The sequence below is a fragment of the Oncorhynchus kisutch genome, linkage group LG15, assembly GCF_002021735.2.
Source record: "Oncorhynchus kisutch isolate 150728-3 linkage group LG15, Okis_V2, whole genome shotgun sequence".
Lineage (NCBI taxonomy): Eukaryota > Metazoa > Chordata > Actinopteri > Salmoniformes > Salmonidae > Oncorhynchus > Oncorhynchus kisutch.
The window spans coordinates 39,904,634-39,924,157 of NC_034188.2; the positions used below are offsets into that span (position 1 = coordinate 39,904,634).

Consider the following 19,524-nt stretch of genomic DNA (forward strand, 5'->3'; position numbering starts at 1 on the left):
CAATTATTAAATTAACTGCTCTAAATCAGACATGGCTTTATAAGGGCTTGAAAATACTGGTAACAAAGAAAAGTCCCCGAAAACAAAAACTGCTGAATACAACTTGGGTCGACTCCAAAACAATGATAGAAGCAGGTAACGATCCTTATACTGGAGCCATGCAGCTCTCAAACCCGTCCAATGAACATTCGCTCCCTCCCTCCTACCCAGCCTTTCAGACCCCCTTCCCTTTCCCCCCTCCCCACCGTCACCTCCCCGTTATAGCGGCGAACTAGTCAGCCCAACGTGCAGAGTAGCTCAGCCTTGTATAGCGGCTGGTTCCACGGCGTCGTTAAGAGCGTCGCACTCCATGTGCGTTGCGTGGATGTTGATATTGCGCTCTGCAGCTTGTAACCGCGGCAAGAACTCAACATGTCGAACCCTCCCCACGACCCGTTCTATTCCTCCCCATTCGGACCCTTCTACAGAAGGCACTCGCCCTACATGGTCCAACCCGAGTATAGGATCTACGAGATGAACAAACGACTACAATCTCGCACTGAGGTGAGTTCTGCACAGTATAGGACCCTATGTAACGGCACAGGGTTCAGGCAAAGAACGGGGTTGCCCGGTTATTTGAAGGTGTTAGGATGTTTGTTTTCAGGGATAAATGTATGTGTGTTTGGGTCGGCTCAGTGGTTTAACCTGTAAAGTGGTTACATTTGTAAGTACAGATGTGTTCATGTTGCACATGTGCCTAACCTTCCAAGTACAGTATGTCATAGCCTATATTAAGTGGAGTTGTTTTTCCTCCTAAATTGCATGGTTAAAGGACAGAACATTTGACAAAAATATATATATAATTTCAAGAAGAATGGTTCATTGTTTGGATATGCGATCACGTTAAACAGGACTGAGCAAGGAAATGTGTTCAGTTCAGTAAGTTTTGGTTTCATTGCCATTGTAAGATACTTTGTTTGAAATACCAGCCTGGAACACAAACAATTATAAATAATTAGTAACAACAAAAGTTTGTTATTTTAGTTTGTCAGGTAAGTCAGTTGTCTTTATCTGTCAAAAAAATCTATTCAAGTGCATTCGGGAAAAAGGAACAGTGTTTCAGAACATGTAAGAAGGATGTAACTTGACTATCAGGTGTGTGACCTTGGGTTTCTGATTGGGTCAGTCTATAGCATTCTCAAGTATTGAACATGGCAGATTGATACAGATTGATGGTTAAAGGCATGCATTTAGAGATAGTTTTTTTTTTTTATCAATTTGATTCATTTGTTTAAAAAAATCACACATGGGATGTTTGCCGATGATGAACAATCGCAGTAAACAGTGCTGTTTTCAAATACCATTTAAGATGAACTTCTGTGAGGTGTATTTTTTGTTATGGCACAGTAATCCCGCCCCAAAATTATATAGGGCAAAAAGCCCCATAAGCACCAACATGTGAAGTTCATAGGAGCACATCAAATTTCGTATCAAATGAACGCTTGTGAGAAACGTAGGCATATACACATTTTTTTCAACCATTTTCCATCCTAAAAATGTTGAAGAAGCGAAGGCTTAGATTTTTCGTCAAACGTATGAAAAAAAAATTGCTCTTAGAAAACATCTGGCAGAAAAAGTCTTAAAAGGTATTAGAAATACATCAAAACACAATAATGTTGAAGACCCCTGCCCACTCATATCAACATTTTATATTTAGTTTTACAGAAATTATTTGCCTTTTTGTAATATTGCTGAGTGTCTTGTCATTCTGTTATCAAAAACCCACGTCTTTAAGATATTGTATTTTCTCATTTCTCTCCCTCATGAGGAGGGGGGATAATGAAAGTTCACAGAAGTAACAAGTAATGGTAGACCTACCAATGAATGTAGTTATAGTGTTCTTACTGATAACAGTTTGGTTTATGATTTATTAAGTGATTAAATACATAATTATGTTACCAAATCGGTAACAGAATGACCTAAAAGCCTGTAACAGAATGACTGCAACTGAACTGGCTACAATGGGAGTACATAGTTGTCGCAAACCACAGTTGGTCCTCCTTTCCACTGGCAAACTGTTATGTTCTGCTCATAACTGTGTTCTTTCTCTTTCTGTCGTGTTGTGGTCATAGCAAGAGTGTGAAAACAGAATGGGCAACCCCTCCCTCTCTCCCCCCCCCTCCTTCCTCTCTCCAGTTAATGTAACTCTCCCGGCTCTTACTGACACCTACCCATGAGCCCCCTCTCTTTTATTTTACTGTAACCAACCCTCTTACCCAATGAGCACCGACCGACACCAGACGTCCATGGACATTGAAATCTGGTCCTTCCAAATTTGAACCGATCATACACGTCTGTTTCACAAATTTGATCAGCATAGTTCAGTATAGTACAATAAAGTAGAGTAGTAAAGTATAGATCAGTACAATGCAGTACTCTACTGTACTGTACAGTAGATTTGAAGTTAGTACAGTACAGTACAAGGCCAAGGCAATGTTGCAGAGATGCCATGGCACAACATTCATTCATTATTCAACAGGAGTAGTCCAAATCCTTGTGGACTTCCACTCCTGTACCGCAGATACCATGCCGGCAACAACTCCCAGCAACCGACTATACACTCCACCAATTTACTGCCATTATAGCCATCCTTCCAGCCATGCTGGTGGTTAATAGCATTTTGTTTTCATTCATTTTTACGATGGAATTATTATTTTGAATCTCTCAACCGCCACCAAAAAAAGAGGCAGAAAATGTTTTGGTTGTTCATGAAAACTAAAGGACTTTATTCATGATATTCATCTCAGTATTACTTGGCCTTGAATGTCATTTGTTTTTGAAATAGAATGATCCATGTGAACAGATTGAATCTTCACTATTGTTACCTGGGCATTGTTAACGCTGTAAATATTGGCAATGGTTACTTATATCTGATAGGAATTCAATACGGAACCTTTCCATGTTTGGTTCCCATCCAGATGTTCCATTGGCCTACAGAAATTATATTGTAATTAATTATACATTAAGTGCATGGCTATCAAAACGGAAAATTCTATGCATGTTGTAAATGACATCCGGCTGTAATGAAAGCGTGCGGGAAACGGTGGATTCAATCTACCTTAAAACTATTCTTGGCTATGTAGTCTGAGAAAAACATTGCAGACACCAAGTTTGCATTCCAAATGGCACCCCTATGCCCTATAGTGCACTATTTTTGACCAGAGGTCTGTGTGCCCTGGTCAAAAGTAGTACCCTGTATAAGAACTAGGGTGCCATTTGGAATGTAGCCAAAGTCTTGTTAGTGTTTGGTATCCTGCCTTTGGAAGAGTCCTCCACAATATCCACAACAACAAATAGCACAGTGAATCCTTTGATTATTCAACTGGTGCCTGGCTGACTTGATGTTGTCCCAAAGTCTGTTCAATTGGCCCTATCATTGAACTGCAGCGAAGATAACAATTATATTGCTAATTCTGTTTTCATTCAGTTATTTCCCTGGTATTTGTTAAAACTGGTACCAGTTGATACTATGTAGAAATAAGTAACAGAACGCACCACCTTTAACCATACATTTCTGAGTAAATATCAGTAAATATCAATACCAGCAGAAACAGGACCATACAGGACTATACAATGCAGGATCACCAGAATATCCATATGCAAAATACAATACCAGTCAAATGTTTGGACCCACCGATTCATTCAAGGGTTTTTCATTATTTGTACTATTTTCTACCATGTAGAATAATAGGGAAGACCTCAAAACTATGAAATAATGCATATGGAATAATGTAGTAACCAAAAAAGTGTTAAACTGTTAAAAATGTATTTATATTTGAGATTCTTCAAAGTAGCCACACTTTGCCTTGATGACAGCTTTGCACACTCTTGGCATTCTCTCAACCAGCTTCATAAGGAATGCTTTTCCAACAGTCGTGAAGGAGTTCCCACATAGGCTGAGCACTTGTTGGCTGCCTTTCCTTCACTCTGCCATCTCCCATCTCTCCCATCTCAATTGTGTTGAGGTTGTGTGATTGTGGAGGCCAGGTCACCTGATGCAGCATTCCATCAATCTCCTTCTTGGTCAAATAGCCCTTACACAGCCTGGAGGTGTGTTGGATCATTGTCCTGTTGAAAAACAAATGATAGTCCCGCTATGCGCAAACCTGATGGGATGGCGTATTGCTGCAGAATGCTGTGGAAGCAATGTTGGTTATGTGTGCCTTGAATTCTAAATAAATCACTGACAGTGTCACCAGCAAAGCACCCCCACACCATCACACCACCTCCTCCATGATCTCACACATGTGAAGATCATCCGTTCACCTACTCTGCTTTTCACAAAGACACGGCGGTTATAACCAAAAATGTCAAATTTGGACTCATCAGACCAAAGGACATATTTTCACCAGTGCTTGTATTTCTTGGCTCAAGCAAGTCTCTTCTTCTTATTGGTCTTTTAGTAGTGGTTTCTTTGCAGCAATTCGACCATGAAGGCCTGATTCAAGCAGTCTCCTCTGAACAGTTGATGTTGAGATGTGTCTGTTACTTGAACTCTGTGAAGCAATTATTTGGCAGCAAATTCTGAGGCTGATAACTCAAATTAATTTATCCTCTGCAGCAGAAGTAACTCTGGGTCTTCCTTTCCTGTGGTGGTCCTCATGAAAGCCAGTTTCATCATAGCGCTTGATGGTTTTTGCGACTGCACTTGAAAGAAACTTTCTTGAAATTTTCCGTAATGACTGACCTTCATGTCTTAAAGTAATGATGGATTGTCATTTCTCTTTGCTTATTTGAGCTGTTGGCATATTATGGGCGTGGTCTTTTACCAAATAGGGCTATCTTCTGTATACCAACCCTACCTTGTCACCACACAACTGATTGGTTCAAACGCATTAAGAAGGAAAGAAATTCTACAATTTAACTTTTAACAAGGCACACCTGTTAACTGAAATGCATTCCAGGTGACTACCTCATGAAGCTAGTTGGGAGAATGCCAAGAGTGTGCGAAGCTGTCATCAAGGCAAAGGGTGGCTACTTTGAAGAATCTCAAATATAAAATATATTTTGATTTGTTTAACACTTTGTTGGTTACTACATTATTCCATATGTGTTGTTTCACAGCTTTGATGTCTTCACGGTTATTCTACAATGTAGAAAACATTACAAATAAAGAAAAACCCTGCAATGAGTAGGTTTGTCCAAACTTTTGACTGGTACTGTATGTACCAATGTACCAATGTTATGTTGTTCCAAAACAGGAAGTAGAAAATGTGACTTTTTAAAAGAGCAACCTGGACTCCATCAAATGAAAATAGCTGAATAGCTGTGTTGGACTTGTTATGCATCCTAAATGATGCCATATTTCCTTCATAGTGCAATACTTATGACCAGGGCCCATAGGGGCCCATTTGATGGGCTCATTTTTTGGCGGGTTATCTATTCAGCACAGGTATGCCATTTTCCTAGCAGTCAGTTATATTAGTAAGTGTATGGCTGTTGAATCATGCCAACCACTATTCAATACTAGGACGATATATTGGCTTGTATAGGAAAAAAATCAGGTAGCCTTTTTTTATCTACCACCTTTTATATTTAGAAAATGTCAATAAATATTCAGGGATGCAATACATTATGAAATATTTCACTACCAGACAGAAACCATGTTGATGGGTCTGCATTTACATTTGTTTATGGGTGTGTATTTAATGTTTGTTGTTGAGTTACCAAACCCCAGACACAGCAGCAAAATAAACACTGAGCATGGGAGTTGGGAATCATTAAGTTGTTGCTGGCAGGCAAGTCAACTAATATGAGTCACCAATGTCCATGCCCTGTCCAGCTGATGAGAATAGTTTGGCCCAGAGAACAACATACGCTGCAGTGTTACTATGTGTCCCGGAAGCAATACGGAATCACAATCGCAGAGTATTTCAACCTAATCTGTTTTCGGTGACGAAGCTGTTTTAAACAAGTACAAGTTGTTGTGTTGTTTTTTTAGGTAAACAATGGCAGTTTTCTGGATGAATGTCGATGTTACTGTATGCATACTTTAAGGTCACTGATGGAGTAAACATTGGGTTATGCTATACGTTGAAGGTCATATAAACTATTTGTCACCTGAAGTGATATTTTAAGTGAAGTTCAGTTTCGTGAGCATGTTGCTAAAAATGTTAGCCTATTAAAAATGAACCTGTGAAGGTTCACCTTATTAGATGGCAATCCTCATGACATCTTATCGTACAGCCGTTATGATTCTTAACTAATACATGCTGCCCAACTGTTCAATGCTGTATATCGCCATTATAATATTTATGTTTTTCAACCCTGATATTTTCTCGGTAATCCGGTTCAGGTTCAGTCATATAAAACGTACTTGGATTTGAGTAAATATCAACAAGCCATAGTAAGCCATCGTCTTACAATCATAAACTCTTGTTTGTGGCCTTCATCATGATCACCTTTGAACCACTAACTGTAAACTACTGTACTAGGAATACACTATGAAAGATGTAAGTTCACTAACGATTAAAACACATCACTTGACATGCCATATGTTTTCAACACATGGCTCGCCATTGTCCTATTACGTTTCATTTTACTCAGCGAACCTCTTCTGACCTACCAATCAAAACAGATTTTGATTGTTATGTGACCGTATGCGTACGGACCGTGATGTTCGACCGCATTGATTATGGCTACCGACCCCCGTATGAAGCCTCTACACACACTCACATAAACATACGCACACCCCTCTGCTGTGATTTAGGGGTTGTGGGGGAATCTGACACTTAAGCGGATATGCAAATGAGGAGTCGGATTACCATTCAGAGGAGGGGCCTGCTCGACCTCAGCCGCTGTAAGCACATTAGCATAAACATTGTTAATATTCAGCAGGAGAGCGAGGGATAAAGCATAACGCTGCGAGCGAGAAGCTGAGAGGGAGGCATGGAAGGAGGGAGGGAAGGAGGGAGGGAGGGGGAGAGGGGGAGAGAGAGAGGGAGGGAGAGAGGGAGGGAGAGAGGGAGAGAGGGAGAGAGGGGGAGACAATAGCACTTTAATGGAGGGGGCTACGTAGATTAACATCGGCCAGCATTATCTGATGTGCTCAGGTTGAAAAGCAGTAATGGGAAGTTAAAATACTCACCTGGATTTAGCCGGTGTGCCCGAACCTTAGCTCTCCTGAGGTGGATTGTGTTTAGTTTGGCGAAATCTGATAATTTACTCTTTCATTGGTTGACCTCTGGGTGACTGACTGACTGTCTATTTTGTATGTAATCAGGTGGCCTGTTCCAAAATCAACCCCTTGTCCCTAGCCCCCCTTTTCCCAACCCCTAGGCATTTGTGTAGATCTGATCGGATTGGCTACTGTATAAGCGTTAAGGAAAAAATCCACCCCTCCCAGTCTATCAGAGGGCAAATTGGGATTATTACCATATTGCTTATACTTCTCAGATCTACATGAAGAGCCCAGGAGTGGGGGATACGGGTCAATGTGGAACTGAACGTTAAGTGATTGTTGTCAGTCCATTGCTCAAGGATACTGTACACTGCACTGCCCCCATCTGGGAATGACATTCCACCTTCTATCAGAGTTAGATCCCTTCATCCTCAGCCATGCAAGAGAATCACCAGTATGTGGAAAACTTACTCCGTGATTTAAGCAGTGCATGAAACAAACACAAAATCCCATCCTAGGTAGGTCCTACGGTACCTACAGGTGTTGCGTCTTCATTTGACCTATATTGTCACAGAAAAATTATCCTGTATTTGAACATTTAGTCCATAATCTTGGTTGATTGGTGGTTAGGCTATTAGCTGGCCAAAAGTAGACAACATGAAAAGTGCAAATACTGTGTGTCAGTGAAAAGAGTGATCAAATTAAGATCTGAAATGGCCAAATACCACAAACAATAGTGAAAGTTATTTAATTATAGACAGTGCCTATCAAACTTGCCTATCAAACAGTGCCTATCAAACTTGCCTATCAAACAGTGCCTATCAAACTTGATTTGCTCTGTTTCCAACAATTGTGTAATCAATCAGACCTGGGTTCAAATACTATTTAAAATCTTTCAATTATTTGGCCGTTTGCTTTAGCCTGCCTGAAGTGCTAGATGGGTGGGGTTTGCCGAATTGGGACTATTCTATTGGTTCTTTAAGCCAGGCAAGCTCAAATAAGCACAGATAAAGTGTTTGCAATTATTTGAACCCAGGTCTGATGCTAATCAATTTAGTTCTCATCAGATGTTGTTAGAGGATGTTCACATGTCTAACTCCCCCAAAAAAACATCTTTGGCCCAAACAATGAGGTGTTGGTCCGGCCAGCAGGAAGCTTGGACAATGGTCCCACCTTTTTCCTGCCACTTTCCCACAGTTCCCATAGTTCCTTCCAGGGTACAGTGTTGCACAGATAACAGATGAGACACAGGAACTTATTCCACTCACTTCCTGTTCATGTTTTTTATGATAAAAAATAAAAAAAAGAATTTCTGTACTTCATGATCATAGTGAATATGGATGTTTTATTATCATGGCTTGTATTGCTGATGCCACATAGCCCACACAGACATAGCTGTCCCTAATAGATTCCTACTATGTCTTTAATAAAGAAATAGTTAGTTCATTAATAATGGCATACCATTTTTTTTGTGTGTGTTTTTTTTAAAGTGGGTAGATTAACTTTAATATTGCAGATACATTGTGGCTTCCATCAATGTAATTGTCTGCATGATCTCCAATTCCTCATATACTTTTTTGTAAATATATATACACTACCGTTCAAAAGTTTTGGGTCACTTAGAAATGTCCATGTTATTGAAAGAATGGGCCTCCGCAGCCGTACAGAGGCCCATTATCAGCAACCATCACTCCTGTGTTCCAATGGCACGTTGTGTTAGCTAATCCAAGTTTATCATTTTGAAAGGCTAATTGATCATTAGAAAACCCTTTTGCAATTATGTTAGCACATCTGAAAACTGTTGTGCTGATTAAAGCAGCAACGAAACTGGCCTTCTTTAGACTAGTTGAGTATCTGGAGCATCAGCATGTGTGGGTTCGATTACAGGCTCAAAATGGCCAGAAACAAATAACTTTCTTCTGAAACTCATCAGTCTATTCTTCTTCTGAGAAATGAAGGCTATTCCATGTGAGAAATTGCCAAGAAACTGAATATTTGGTACAACACTGTGTACTACTCCCTTCACAGAATAACGCAAACTGTCTTTAACCAGAATAGAAAGAGGAGTGGGAGGCCCCGGTGCACAACTAAGCAAGAGGACAAGTACATTAGAGTGCCTAGTTTGAGAAACAGACTCCTCACAGGTCCTCAACTGGTAGCTTCATTAAGTAGTACCCGCAAACACCAGTCTCAACGTCAATAGTGAAGAGGCCTTCTAGGTAGAGTTGCAAAGAAAAAGCCATATCACAGACTGGCCAATAAAAAAAAGATTAAGACGGGCAAAAGAACACAGACACTGGACAGAGGAACTCTGCCTAGAAGGCCAGCATCCCGGAGTCGCCTCTTCACTGTTGAGTAGTACACAGTTTTGTACCAGATCTTCAGTTTCTTCCCAATTTCTCACACGGAATAGCTTTCATTTCTCAGAACAAGAATAGACTGACGAGTTTCAGAAGACAGTTTGTTGTTTCTGGCCATTTTGAGCCTGTAATCGAACCCACAAATGCTGATGCTCCAGATACTCAACTAGTCTAAAGAAGGCCAGTTCATTGCTCCTTTAATCAGCACAACAGCTTTCAGCTGTGCTAACATAATTGCAAAAGGGTTTTCTAATGATCAATCAGCCTTTTAAAATTATAAACTTGGATTAGCTAAAACAACGTGCCATTGGAACACAGGAGTGATAGTTGAGGTTATTTGGCCTCTGTACGCCTATGTAGATATTCCATAAAAAATCTACCGTTTCCAGCTACAATAGTCATTTACAACATTAACATTGTCTGCACTGTATTTCTGATCAATTTGTTATTTTAATGTACAAAATTTTTTCTAAGGACATTTCTAAGGACATTTCTAAGGACATTTCTAAGGACATTTCTAAGGACATTTCTAAGGACATTTCTAAGTGACCCCAAACTTTATATATATTTATTTATTTAAACTATTTTCTACATTGTAGAATAATTGTGAAGACATTGAAACTATGAAATAACACATATGGAATCATATAGTAACCAAAAAAATTGTTCAACAAATTTAAATATATTTGAGATTTGAGATTCTTCAAAGTAGCCACCCTTTGCCTTGATGACAGCATTGCTCATATTATTTTTTTAAAACAAGTCGCTAGGTGTAGGCAAGGCCATAAGCAAATAGGTCAACTGGGATATGACTAAAGACATCATCAAGATATTAAATATCTTATTAAATATATGTTTCCTTTCCATGGTCGCAAGAACTTGTTTATTTTTGCTAACTTTCTATACAAATGTATTGTAATGAGATTGATTGATTTATTTTGGGATATGAATACCGAGTATGTCCACCATCAGACCATTTTATTGGCAAACTACACGGTAATGTAAAAATTTAAACATTTTGTGATCCAATACATAATATATTACACTTCTCATAATTTGGTTGTAATCATGAGAGGTTATAAAAATGATCTAGCTCCACTATGAGGCCGTGGAGGGTTCAAAATTGTGGATTTAAAAGAGAACACGAATCATCATCGTACAATGACAACTTTGTTTTTAAGCCCTGGATTTCTAGCCTCGATATTGTTGTTGGATCTGATTTTAATAGCTAACATTTCGATGGTCATAATAAATAGATATGCTGATAGTAGACAATCTTGTTTTACCCCTCTTTACAGTTGAATCCTTTCTGAGAAGTAGATTTTTTTTTACTATTTTACACCTAGGGTTACTATACATAACTTTAACCCATTTTATAAGAGTTTCTCCAAAACTGAAATATTCCAGGCATTTATATATACATTCCAGTTGGACTTAATCAAAGGCCTTTTCAAAGTCAGCTATGAATACCAGGCTTGTTTTACCATCTTTACCATTGTGTTCTATTGTTTCCAGTACTTGTCTTATATTATCTCCAATGTTTCATCCATGTAAAAAAATAAAAATGTCTGATTTGTATGAGTAATATCTGACAATACCTTTTACATTTTATGCGCTATGCTTTTAACTAGAGTTTTTGTATACAATTTTTTATTTTAGCTAATGGCATACAATTGTATAATGCTAATTATTCTCTCGGACATATTAGATGAGTAGGGGATAAATACCGATAACAATTATGTCAAATGGCCATTTAATGTACAGGTGCTATAATTCTCAGAATGTCAGAAAACCACCTTGTTGACTATTCCCACCAGAATCATAGGAAAGACTTCGGAAGACAGGTTAAATCTGGAGTTAAATGTATTGGGGCATAACAACTACGCTCGTCTTCACTGATGAAAAAAATGTACTCTGGTTTCAGGAAATCAGCTGATGAACTACACACTATACCAACGATACCACAATACTCACAAAGCGTTATGAGTAAAACTGGCATTGAGTTTGATGAGGCAAACAGCTGCGTGTTTATTGGTCCAATTTGTGCATGCTGTTGTGTTGTCTAGGACTCACTGGTGCATCGTGGGCAGTGGCCATGTGAAGGCACTAGCTTTTCAAGGACACGGCTTTTCTTTCGTTCACCTCCACTCATTTGCATAATGCAAAGGTGGTATCCCTAATGTTTACTTACTGCTTTGTACCACAGTAGACAGATTTAGAAAAATAGATCAGCATTGCATACTGAATTTAATGCACTTAAATTGTGCATTATAATGCATCGTTTGAATAGTGTGTATCTCGTCACACCTACACTCATATACACTTTATACACATATACAGTATGTACCCTCCCTTGAAAAGCTCTCTCTGCATCATGACTGTGTCTTTCAGACACTTAAGCCATTCTGCTTCGTAACCCCAGGGCCGTCTACAGTATAATTCTCATTGTCAAAGATGCAGGGTCTGATCCATTCACTATTTCAATGGGATTGCAGAGGTTGTTAATTCACCAAGGTTAGGCCCCAGACACACCCACTCTCTCGGAGGCCACTCTCGTGCAATAGACCAGCGGAAGAAGGAGAAAATACCCCGCAACTTAAGCATGCTGGGAATATTATTGCGTCAGATTGAAATGTATTGACATTGTTCTTCACTTCATGGAGTGTTGTAAGTGTGCCTGTGTGTGTGTGTGCTAATTGTCTGTGTTACTGTTAGTGAGTGTGTGTATGCACTCATTATGTGTTTGTGACTTTGTGTGTACAGGACTGTGTGTGTGTGTGTGTGTGTGTGTGTGTGTGTGTGTGTGTGTGTGTGTGTGTGTGTGTGTGTGTGTGTGTGTGTGTGTGTGTGTGTGTGTGTGTGCGTGTGCGTCATCGTCATCTATTTATAAGTGTGTGTGAATAGGAGCCTCAAGTCTACAGGTCTACAGACAATCCTCACTATGGTGTCCCACTAATCTTTTAGCTATCCCATAAATCCATGCCCGCTTGGCCCGCTGTGATGTGATTAGTCGCTTCACACACACACACACACACACACACACACACACACACACACACACACACACACACACACACACACACACACACACACACACACACACACACACCTAACCCTAACCCACACAAACACACCCCCCACCACCACACACTACCACACACACACATATACACCTTCTTGCCCTTTGTGCTGTTGTCTGTGCCCAATAATTTTTGTACCATGTTTTGTGCTGCTACAATGTTGTGTTGCTACCATGCTGTGTTGTCTTAAGTCTCTCTTTATGTAGTGTTATGGTGTCTCTCTTGTCGTGATGTGTGTTTGGTCCTATATTTATATATATATTTATTTTATCCCAGCCCATGTCCCCGCAGGAGGCCTTTTGCCTTTTGGTAGGCCGTCATTGTAAATAAGAATTTGTTCTTAACTGACTTTCCTAGTTAATTAAAGAAATTAAATAAACACACACACACACACACTATCATCCACTCCAATTGACAAATTTGATAAATCCCTCTAGACGGGAACTATCTGTTCAAATCAATAGGGCTTTATTGGCTGGCAGTGGCAGGCGTCAGGGAGGATAACCTGCTGTGTTAGTTCACCTGAGGTCCCTGCAGCTTGCCACTGATCTGTGGTGGTTGACACCAGCTAGCATAGCACCGCTGGCTTGTCAGCTAGTCAGGAAGTCAGGTAGCGTAAATGAAAGCATGACACGAGTGTGTGGAGAGTTTCCCCTCCTGTCCAGCGATGCATGGAGGTGGAGAAGGAGGAAGCTGGTCTGGACAGCTGTTGCATGGGATAGATTTAGATGAGATGTTAAAGAGAAAGAGGGAAGTGTGGCAGAGTTGTCAAGTACTGATTGTTTTATATAAATCCAGTTCGGGATCTGTCCTAGCCTAGATAGCCTAGCAGTTAAGGGGTTGAGCCATTTAGTGAAAGGTTGCTGGTTCGTATCCTTTAGCTATCCTTTAGTGAAAATCTGTCAATGTGCCATTGAGCAAGGAACCGTCTAGATAAGAGTGTCTGCTAAAATGTTAATATAAATGTTTTATTTGCATACATGCAGCTGACCTGACTGGGTACTGTATCTATCTAACATAAATCAGAACTATGGTATACAGTCAAACACAGTCTATGTATTATACCAATACACATGAGGATTGCAATTGAAAATATTTTCAGGAAAAATGATTCTATTGGTTCCAATTCAACATTTTGATTACCAGAAGACCTATATGTTGCTTTGGAGGCCTTTGCGCCCCGCCTGGAAATCAAACTAGGGGAAACACTGCCATGCACATACAGTATAGTACTTACAGTGATGTAAGCAGCAGCCGAATGCTCTGCTCTTTCTTGAAACAGAGGCCCTGTTTGTATGGTTGAATGCCAGAGCAAAATGTCAATGGACCTCCTGAATGGAACATACTGAGTCGAAACTGACTCACTAACATAGAGATCCATTCTGTAAAGTAGCAGGAGCTTAAGTAAGAGGATGTTGAAGGGATGTTTCCACTAGTAATCCCACAAGTTCATATGGAATAGGACATCTGACATGTATTAAATCCCCTCGCCTGTTATTTGACAAAGGGAAAAGGTTACAAAGACAGACTAAGCAATGTCTTTCAGCGACACGCTACAGGAAAACATCATTGTCTACGTGTTCTACTCCTACCTCATTTTACTACCGACAAAATGTTTACCTTCTACAGTTGAAGTCGGACGTTTACATACACTTATGTTGGAGTCATTAAAACTCATTTTTCAACCACTCCACAAATGTCTTGTTAACAAACTATAGTTTTGGCAAGTCGGTTAGGACATCTACTTTGTGAATGACACAAGTAATTTTTCAAAGAATTGTTTACAGGCAGATTATTTCACTTATAATTCACTGTATCACAATTCCAGTGGGTCAGAAGTTTACATGCACAAAGTTGACTGTGCCTCGGAAAATGACAGCTCGGAAAATTCCAGAAAATTATGTCATGGCTTTAGAAGCTTCTGATAGGCTAATTGACATAATTTGAGTAAATTGGAGGTGTACCTGTGGATGTATTTCAAGGCCTACCTTCAAACTCAGTGCCTCTTTGATGGGAAAATCAAAAGAAATCAGCCAAGACCTCAGAAATAAATGTAGACCTCCACAAGTCTGGTTCAACCTTGGGAGCAATTTCCAAACACTTGAAGGTACCACATTCATCTGTACAAACAATAGTACGCAAGTATAAACACTATGGGACCACGCAGCTGTCAGACCGCTCAGGAAGGAGACACGTTCTGTCTCTTAGAGATGAATGTACTTTGGTGCGAAAAGTGCAAATCAATCAACTGCAAAGGACCTTGTGAAGATGCTGGAGGAAACAGCTGCAAAAGTATCTATATCCACAGTAAAACGAGTCCTCTATCGGCATAACCTGAAAGGCCACTCAGCAAGGAAGTTGCCACTGCTCCAAAACTGCCATAAAAAAGTCAGACTACGGTTTGCAACTGCACATGGGGACAAAGATCGTACTTTTTGAAGAAATGTCCTCTGCTCTGATGAAACAAAAATAGAACTGTTTGGCCATAATGACCATGGTTATGTTTGGAGGAAAAAGGGGGAGGCTTGCAAGCCAAAGAACACCATCCCAGACGCAAAGCACGGGGGTGGCAGCATCATGTTGTGGTGGTGCTTTGCTGCAGGAGGGTCTGGTGTACTTCAAAAAATAGATGGCATCATAAGGCAGGAAAATTATGTGGTTATATTGAAGCAACATCTCAAGACATCAGTCAGGAAGTTGAAGCTTGGCACCAAGCATGCTTGACACCAAGCATACTTCCAAAGTTGTGGCAAGGACAACAAAGTCAAGGTATTAGAGTGGCCATCACAAAGCCGTGATCTCAATCCTATAGAAAATCCTTGCGAGCAAGGAGGCCTACAAACCTGACTCAGTTACACCAGTTCTGTCAGGAGGAATGGGCCAAATTTCACCCAACGTATTGTGGGAAGCTTGTGGAAGGCTACCCGAAACGTTTCACCTAAGTTAAACTGTTTCAAGGCAATGCTACCAAATAATAATTGAGTGTATGTTAACTTCTGACCCACTGGGAATGTGATGAAATAAATAATAGCTGAAATTAATCCTACTCTTGTCACGCCTTGGTCATTGTATTTTGTGTTTTTCGTTATATATTTGGTCAGGCCAGGGTGTGACAGGGGTTTATGTTATTGTATTTCGTATTGGGGTTTGTAGTATTTGGGATCGCGGCTGATTAGGGGTGTTGTATAGGCTTGGCTGCCTGAGGCGGTTCTCAATCAGGAGTCAGGTGATTCACGTTGTCTCTGATTGGGAACCGTATTTAGGTAGCCTGAGTTCGCTTTGTATTTCGTGGGTGATTGTTCCTGTCTCTGTGTAGTTTCACCAGATAGGCTGTAATTAGGTTTCACGTTCCGTTTGTTGTTTTTTGTATTTATTAGTTATTTCATGTATCGTCATTTCATTCATTAAAGATCATGAGTAACCACCACGCTGCATTTCGGTCCTCTCTTTCAACAAACGAAGAACGCCGTTACAGAATCACCCACCACACACGGACCGAGCAGCGTGTTAACAGGCAGCAGCGAAGGGAGGACGTTATGGACAGCAATGGCATGGAGTATACAACGTGGGAAGAAATCGACAGGTGGGCGGCCGACCCAGAGAGAGTGCAGGAGCCCGCCTGGGATTCGCTGGAGCAGTGCGAAGAAGGCTATAGGCGAATGGAGTTGGAGAAAAGAAAGACACGGCGGCGCAGAGCGAAACCCGAAAAGCAGCCCCAAAAATGTATTGGGGGGGGGCTCAGAGGGAGAGTGGCTGAGTCAGGAGATAGACCTGAGCCAACTCTCCCTGTTTATCATGAGGAGCCTAGGAGGAGACCAGAACCAGAGCCGGTGTTGGAGGTGAGCGAAACAGAGACTGTGAAGGAGTTAATGGGGAAATTGGAGGAGAGAGAAATGAGGGAGTTGCTGTGTTGGTGCTTTTTGCATGGAATTCACCCGACGGAACGTGTTGGGGATTTGATGGCACCTGGGTTAGCGCTCCATACTCGTCCTGAGGTGCGTGTTAGTCGGCTGGTGAAGTTGGTGCCAGCCTCACGCACCAGGCCTCCTGTGCACATCCCTAGCCTTGCACTTCCTGTGCCAACACTGCTCTCAAGATCTCCAGTACGCCTTCACGGTCTAGCCCATCCTGTGCCACCTCCACACTCCAGTCCTCCGGTAGCAGCTCCCCGCACCAGGCTTCCTGTGCGTGTCCTCGATCCAGTACCACCAGTTCCAGCACCACGCATCAGGCCTACAGTGCGCCTCGCCTCTCCTGCGCTGTCGGAGTCTCCCGCCTGTTCAGCGCAGTCGGAGCCTTTCACCTCTCCTGCGCTGCCGGAGTCTCTCGCCTGTTTAGCTCAGCCAGAGACTTTCTCCTCTACAGCGCTGCCGGAGTCTCCCGCCTGTTTAGCGCAGACAGAGCTGCCAGCCTGCAGGGAGCAGCCTGAGCTGTCAGTCTGCATGGATCAGCCAGAGCTGTCAGTCTACATGAAGCAGCCCGAGCTGCCAGTCTGCATAAAGCAGCCAGTCTACATGGAGCAGCCAGAGCTGTCAGTCTGCATGAAGCAGCCAGAGCTGTCAGTCTGCATAGAGCAGCCAGAGCTGCCAGTCTGCAAGGAGCTGCCAGTCTGCAAGGAGCTGTCAGTCTGCAAGGAGCCGCCAGCCTGCCCAGCGCCGCCATTCTGCCCAGCGCCGCCAGTCTGCCCAGCATCGCCAGTCTGCCCAGCGTTGCCAGTCTGCCCAGCGTCGCCAGTCTGCCCAGCGTCGCCAGTCTGCCCAGCGTCGCCAGTCTGCCCAGCACCGCCAGTCTGCCCAGCGTCGCCAGTCTGTCAGGATCAGTTAGATCCACCAGTCAGCCAGGATCCACCAGTCTGCCAGGATCCACCAGTCAGCCAGGATCCACCAGTCTTCCAGGATCCGCCAGAAGTGCCAGTCAGCCAGGATCCGCCAGAAGTGCCAGTCAGCCAGGATCCGCCAGTAGTGCCAGTCGGCCAGTATTGCCAGTCGGCCAGGATCTGCCAGTCGGCCAGGATCCGCCAGTCAGCCAGGATCCACCAGTCAGCCAGGATCCACCAGTCTTCCAGGATCCGCCAGAAGTGCCAGTCAGCCAGGATCCGCCAGAAGTGCCAGTCGGCCAGGATCCGCCAGTAGTGCCAGTCGGCCAGGATCTGCCAGTCGGCCAGGATCTGCCAGTCGGCCAGGATCTGCCAGTCGGCCAGGATCCGCCAGTCAGCCAGGATTCGCCAGTCAACCAGGATCCGCCAGTCAGCCAGACTCTTCCAGATCTGCTAGTCAACCAGAATCTTCCAGATCTGCTAGTCAACCAGAATCTTCCAGATCTGCTAGTCAACCAGAATCTTCCAGATCTGCTGGTCAACCTGAATCTTCCAGATCCGCCAGCCAGCCAGGATCTACCTGAGCCTTTTACCTACCTGAGCTTCCTCTCAGTACTGGGCTTCCTCTCAGTACTGGGCTTCCTCTCAGTACTGGGCTTCCTCTCAGTACTAGGCTTCCCCTCAGTCCCGAGCTGCCCCTCAGTCCCGAGCTGCCCCTCAGTCCCGAGCTGCCCCTCAGTCCCGAGCTGCCCCTCAGTCCCAAGCTGCCTCAGTCCTGAGCTGCCCCTCAGCCACGAGCTGCCCCTCAGTCCAGTGGGTTTCTGGGTGAGGACTATTAGGCCATGGTCGGCGGCGAGGGTGGATTATCCCAGGACGCGAAGGGGAGGAACAAGGACATTAATGGTGTGGGGTCCACGTCCCGAGCCGGAACCGCCACCATGGACAGACGCCCACCCGGACCCTCCCTATGGTTTTGAGGTGCGTCCGGGAGTCCGCACCTTAGGGGGGGGGTTCTGTCACGCCTTGGTCATTGTATTTTGTGTTTTTCGTTATATATTTGGTCAGGCCAGGGTATGACAGGGGTTTATGTTATTGTATTTCGTATTGGGGTTTGTAGTATTTGGGATCGCGGCTGATTAGGGGTGTTGTATAGGCTTGGCTGCCTGAGGCGGTTCTCAATCAGGAGTCAGGTGATTCACGTTGTCTCTGATTGGGAACCGTATTTAGGTAGCCTGAGTTCGCTTTGTATTTCGTGGGTGATTGTTCCTGTCTCTGTGTAGTTTCACCAGATAGGCTGTAATTAGGTTTCACGTTCCGTTTGTTGTTTTTTGTATTTATTCAGTTATTTCATGTATCGTCATTTCATTCATTAAAGACATGAGTAACCACCACGCTGCATTTCGGTCCGACTCTCTTTCAACAAACGAAGAACGCCGTTACAACTCTCTTCTATTATTCTGACATTTCACATTCTTAAAATATAGTGGTGATCATAACTGACTGAGGATTAAATGTCAGGAATTTGAAAAACTGAATTTAAATGTATTGGGCAAAGGTGTATGTTAACTTGCGACTTCAACTGTATATGGAAATGTGATACAATGTTTAGCCATTTACAACACGAAAACCATAAATGTTGTTGAATGGCAATAAAGTTCAAGTTAAACCAGCCGACCATACTGAAAGTGTTATTGAATGGAGAGGCTTGTCGTTGAGAGAGAGAGATAGAAAGCGAGAGAGAGTGCGAGATAGAATGAGAGAGAGAGAGAGAGAGAGAGAGAGGAAGTGAAGACAGAGAGAGGGAGAGAAGGTGAATGAATGAAAGAGAGAGAGAGAGAGAGAGGGAGAGGGAGAGGGAGAGGGAAAGAGAGGAAGGGAAAGAGTGCCTTGTTGACCCTTGGCTTTACTGCCACTCCCTGGAGGCCCCTCACAGGACAGGATTATCTACTGAGGTCATTCAGCCTGGTGAGTGTGACAAATCAGAATGTCTCTCTCTCTCTCACACACACACACACACACACACACACACACACACACACACACACACACACACACACACACACACACACACATGCATGTACTCATGCACTTACACACACACACATAAAA

The 19,524-nt window shown here is 42.6% G+C and overlaps 1 protein-coding gene across 6 annotated transcripts in view; it reads left to right on the forward strand.

The window, feature by feature from the left end:
• Nucleotides 1-278: 278 nt before the first annotated feature.
• LOC109904734 (LIM domain-binding protein 2) overlaps nt 279-19,524 on the forward strand; it is an 84,194-nt gene continuing 64,948 nt past the window's right edge. For all 6 annotated transcript variants that reach the window (XM_031790250.1, XM_031790251.1, XM_031790252.1 and 3 more), the window contains exon 1: nt 279-543. In XM_031790250.1, coding sequence (XP_031646110.1) covers nt 412-543 — 132 coding nt within the window. In that variant the 5' untranslated portion in view covers nt 279-411. The remainder of the gene's footprint in view (nt 544-19,524) is intronic.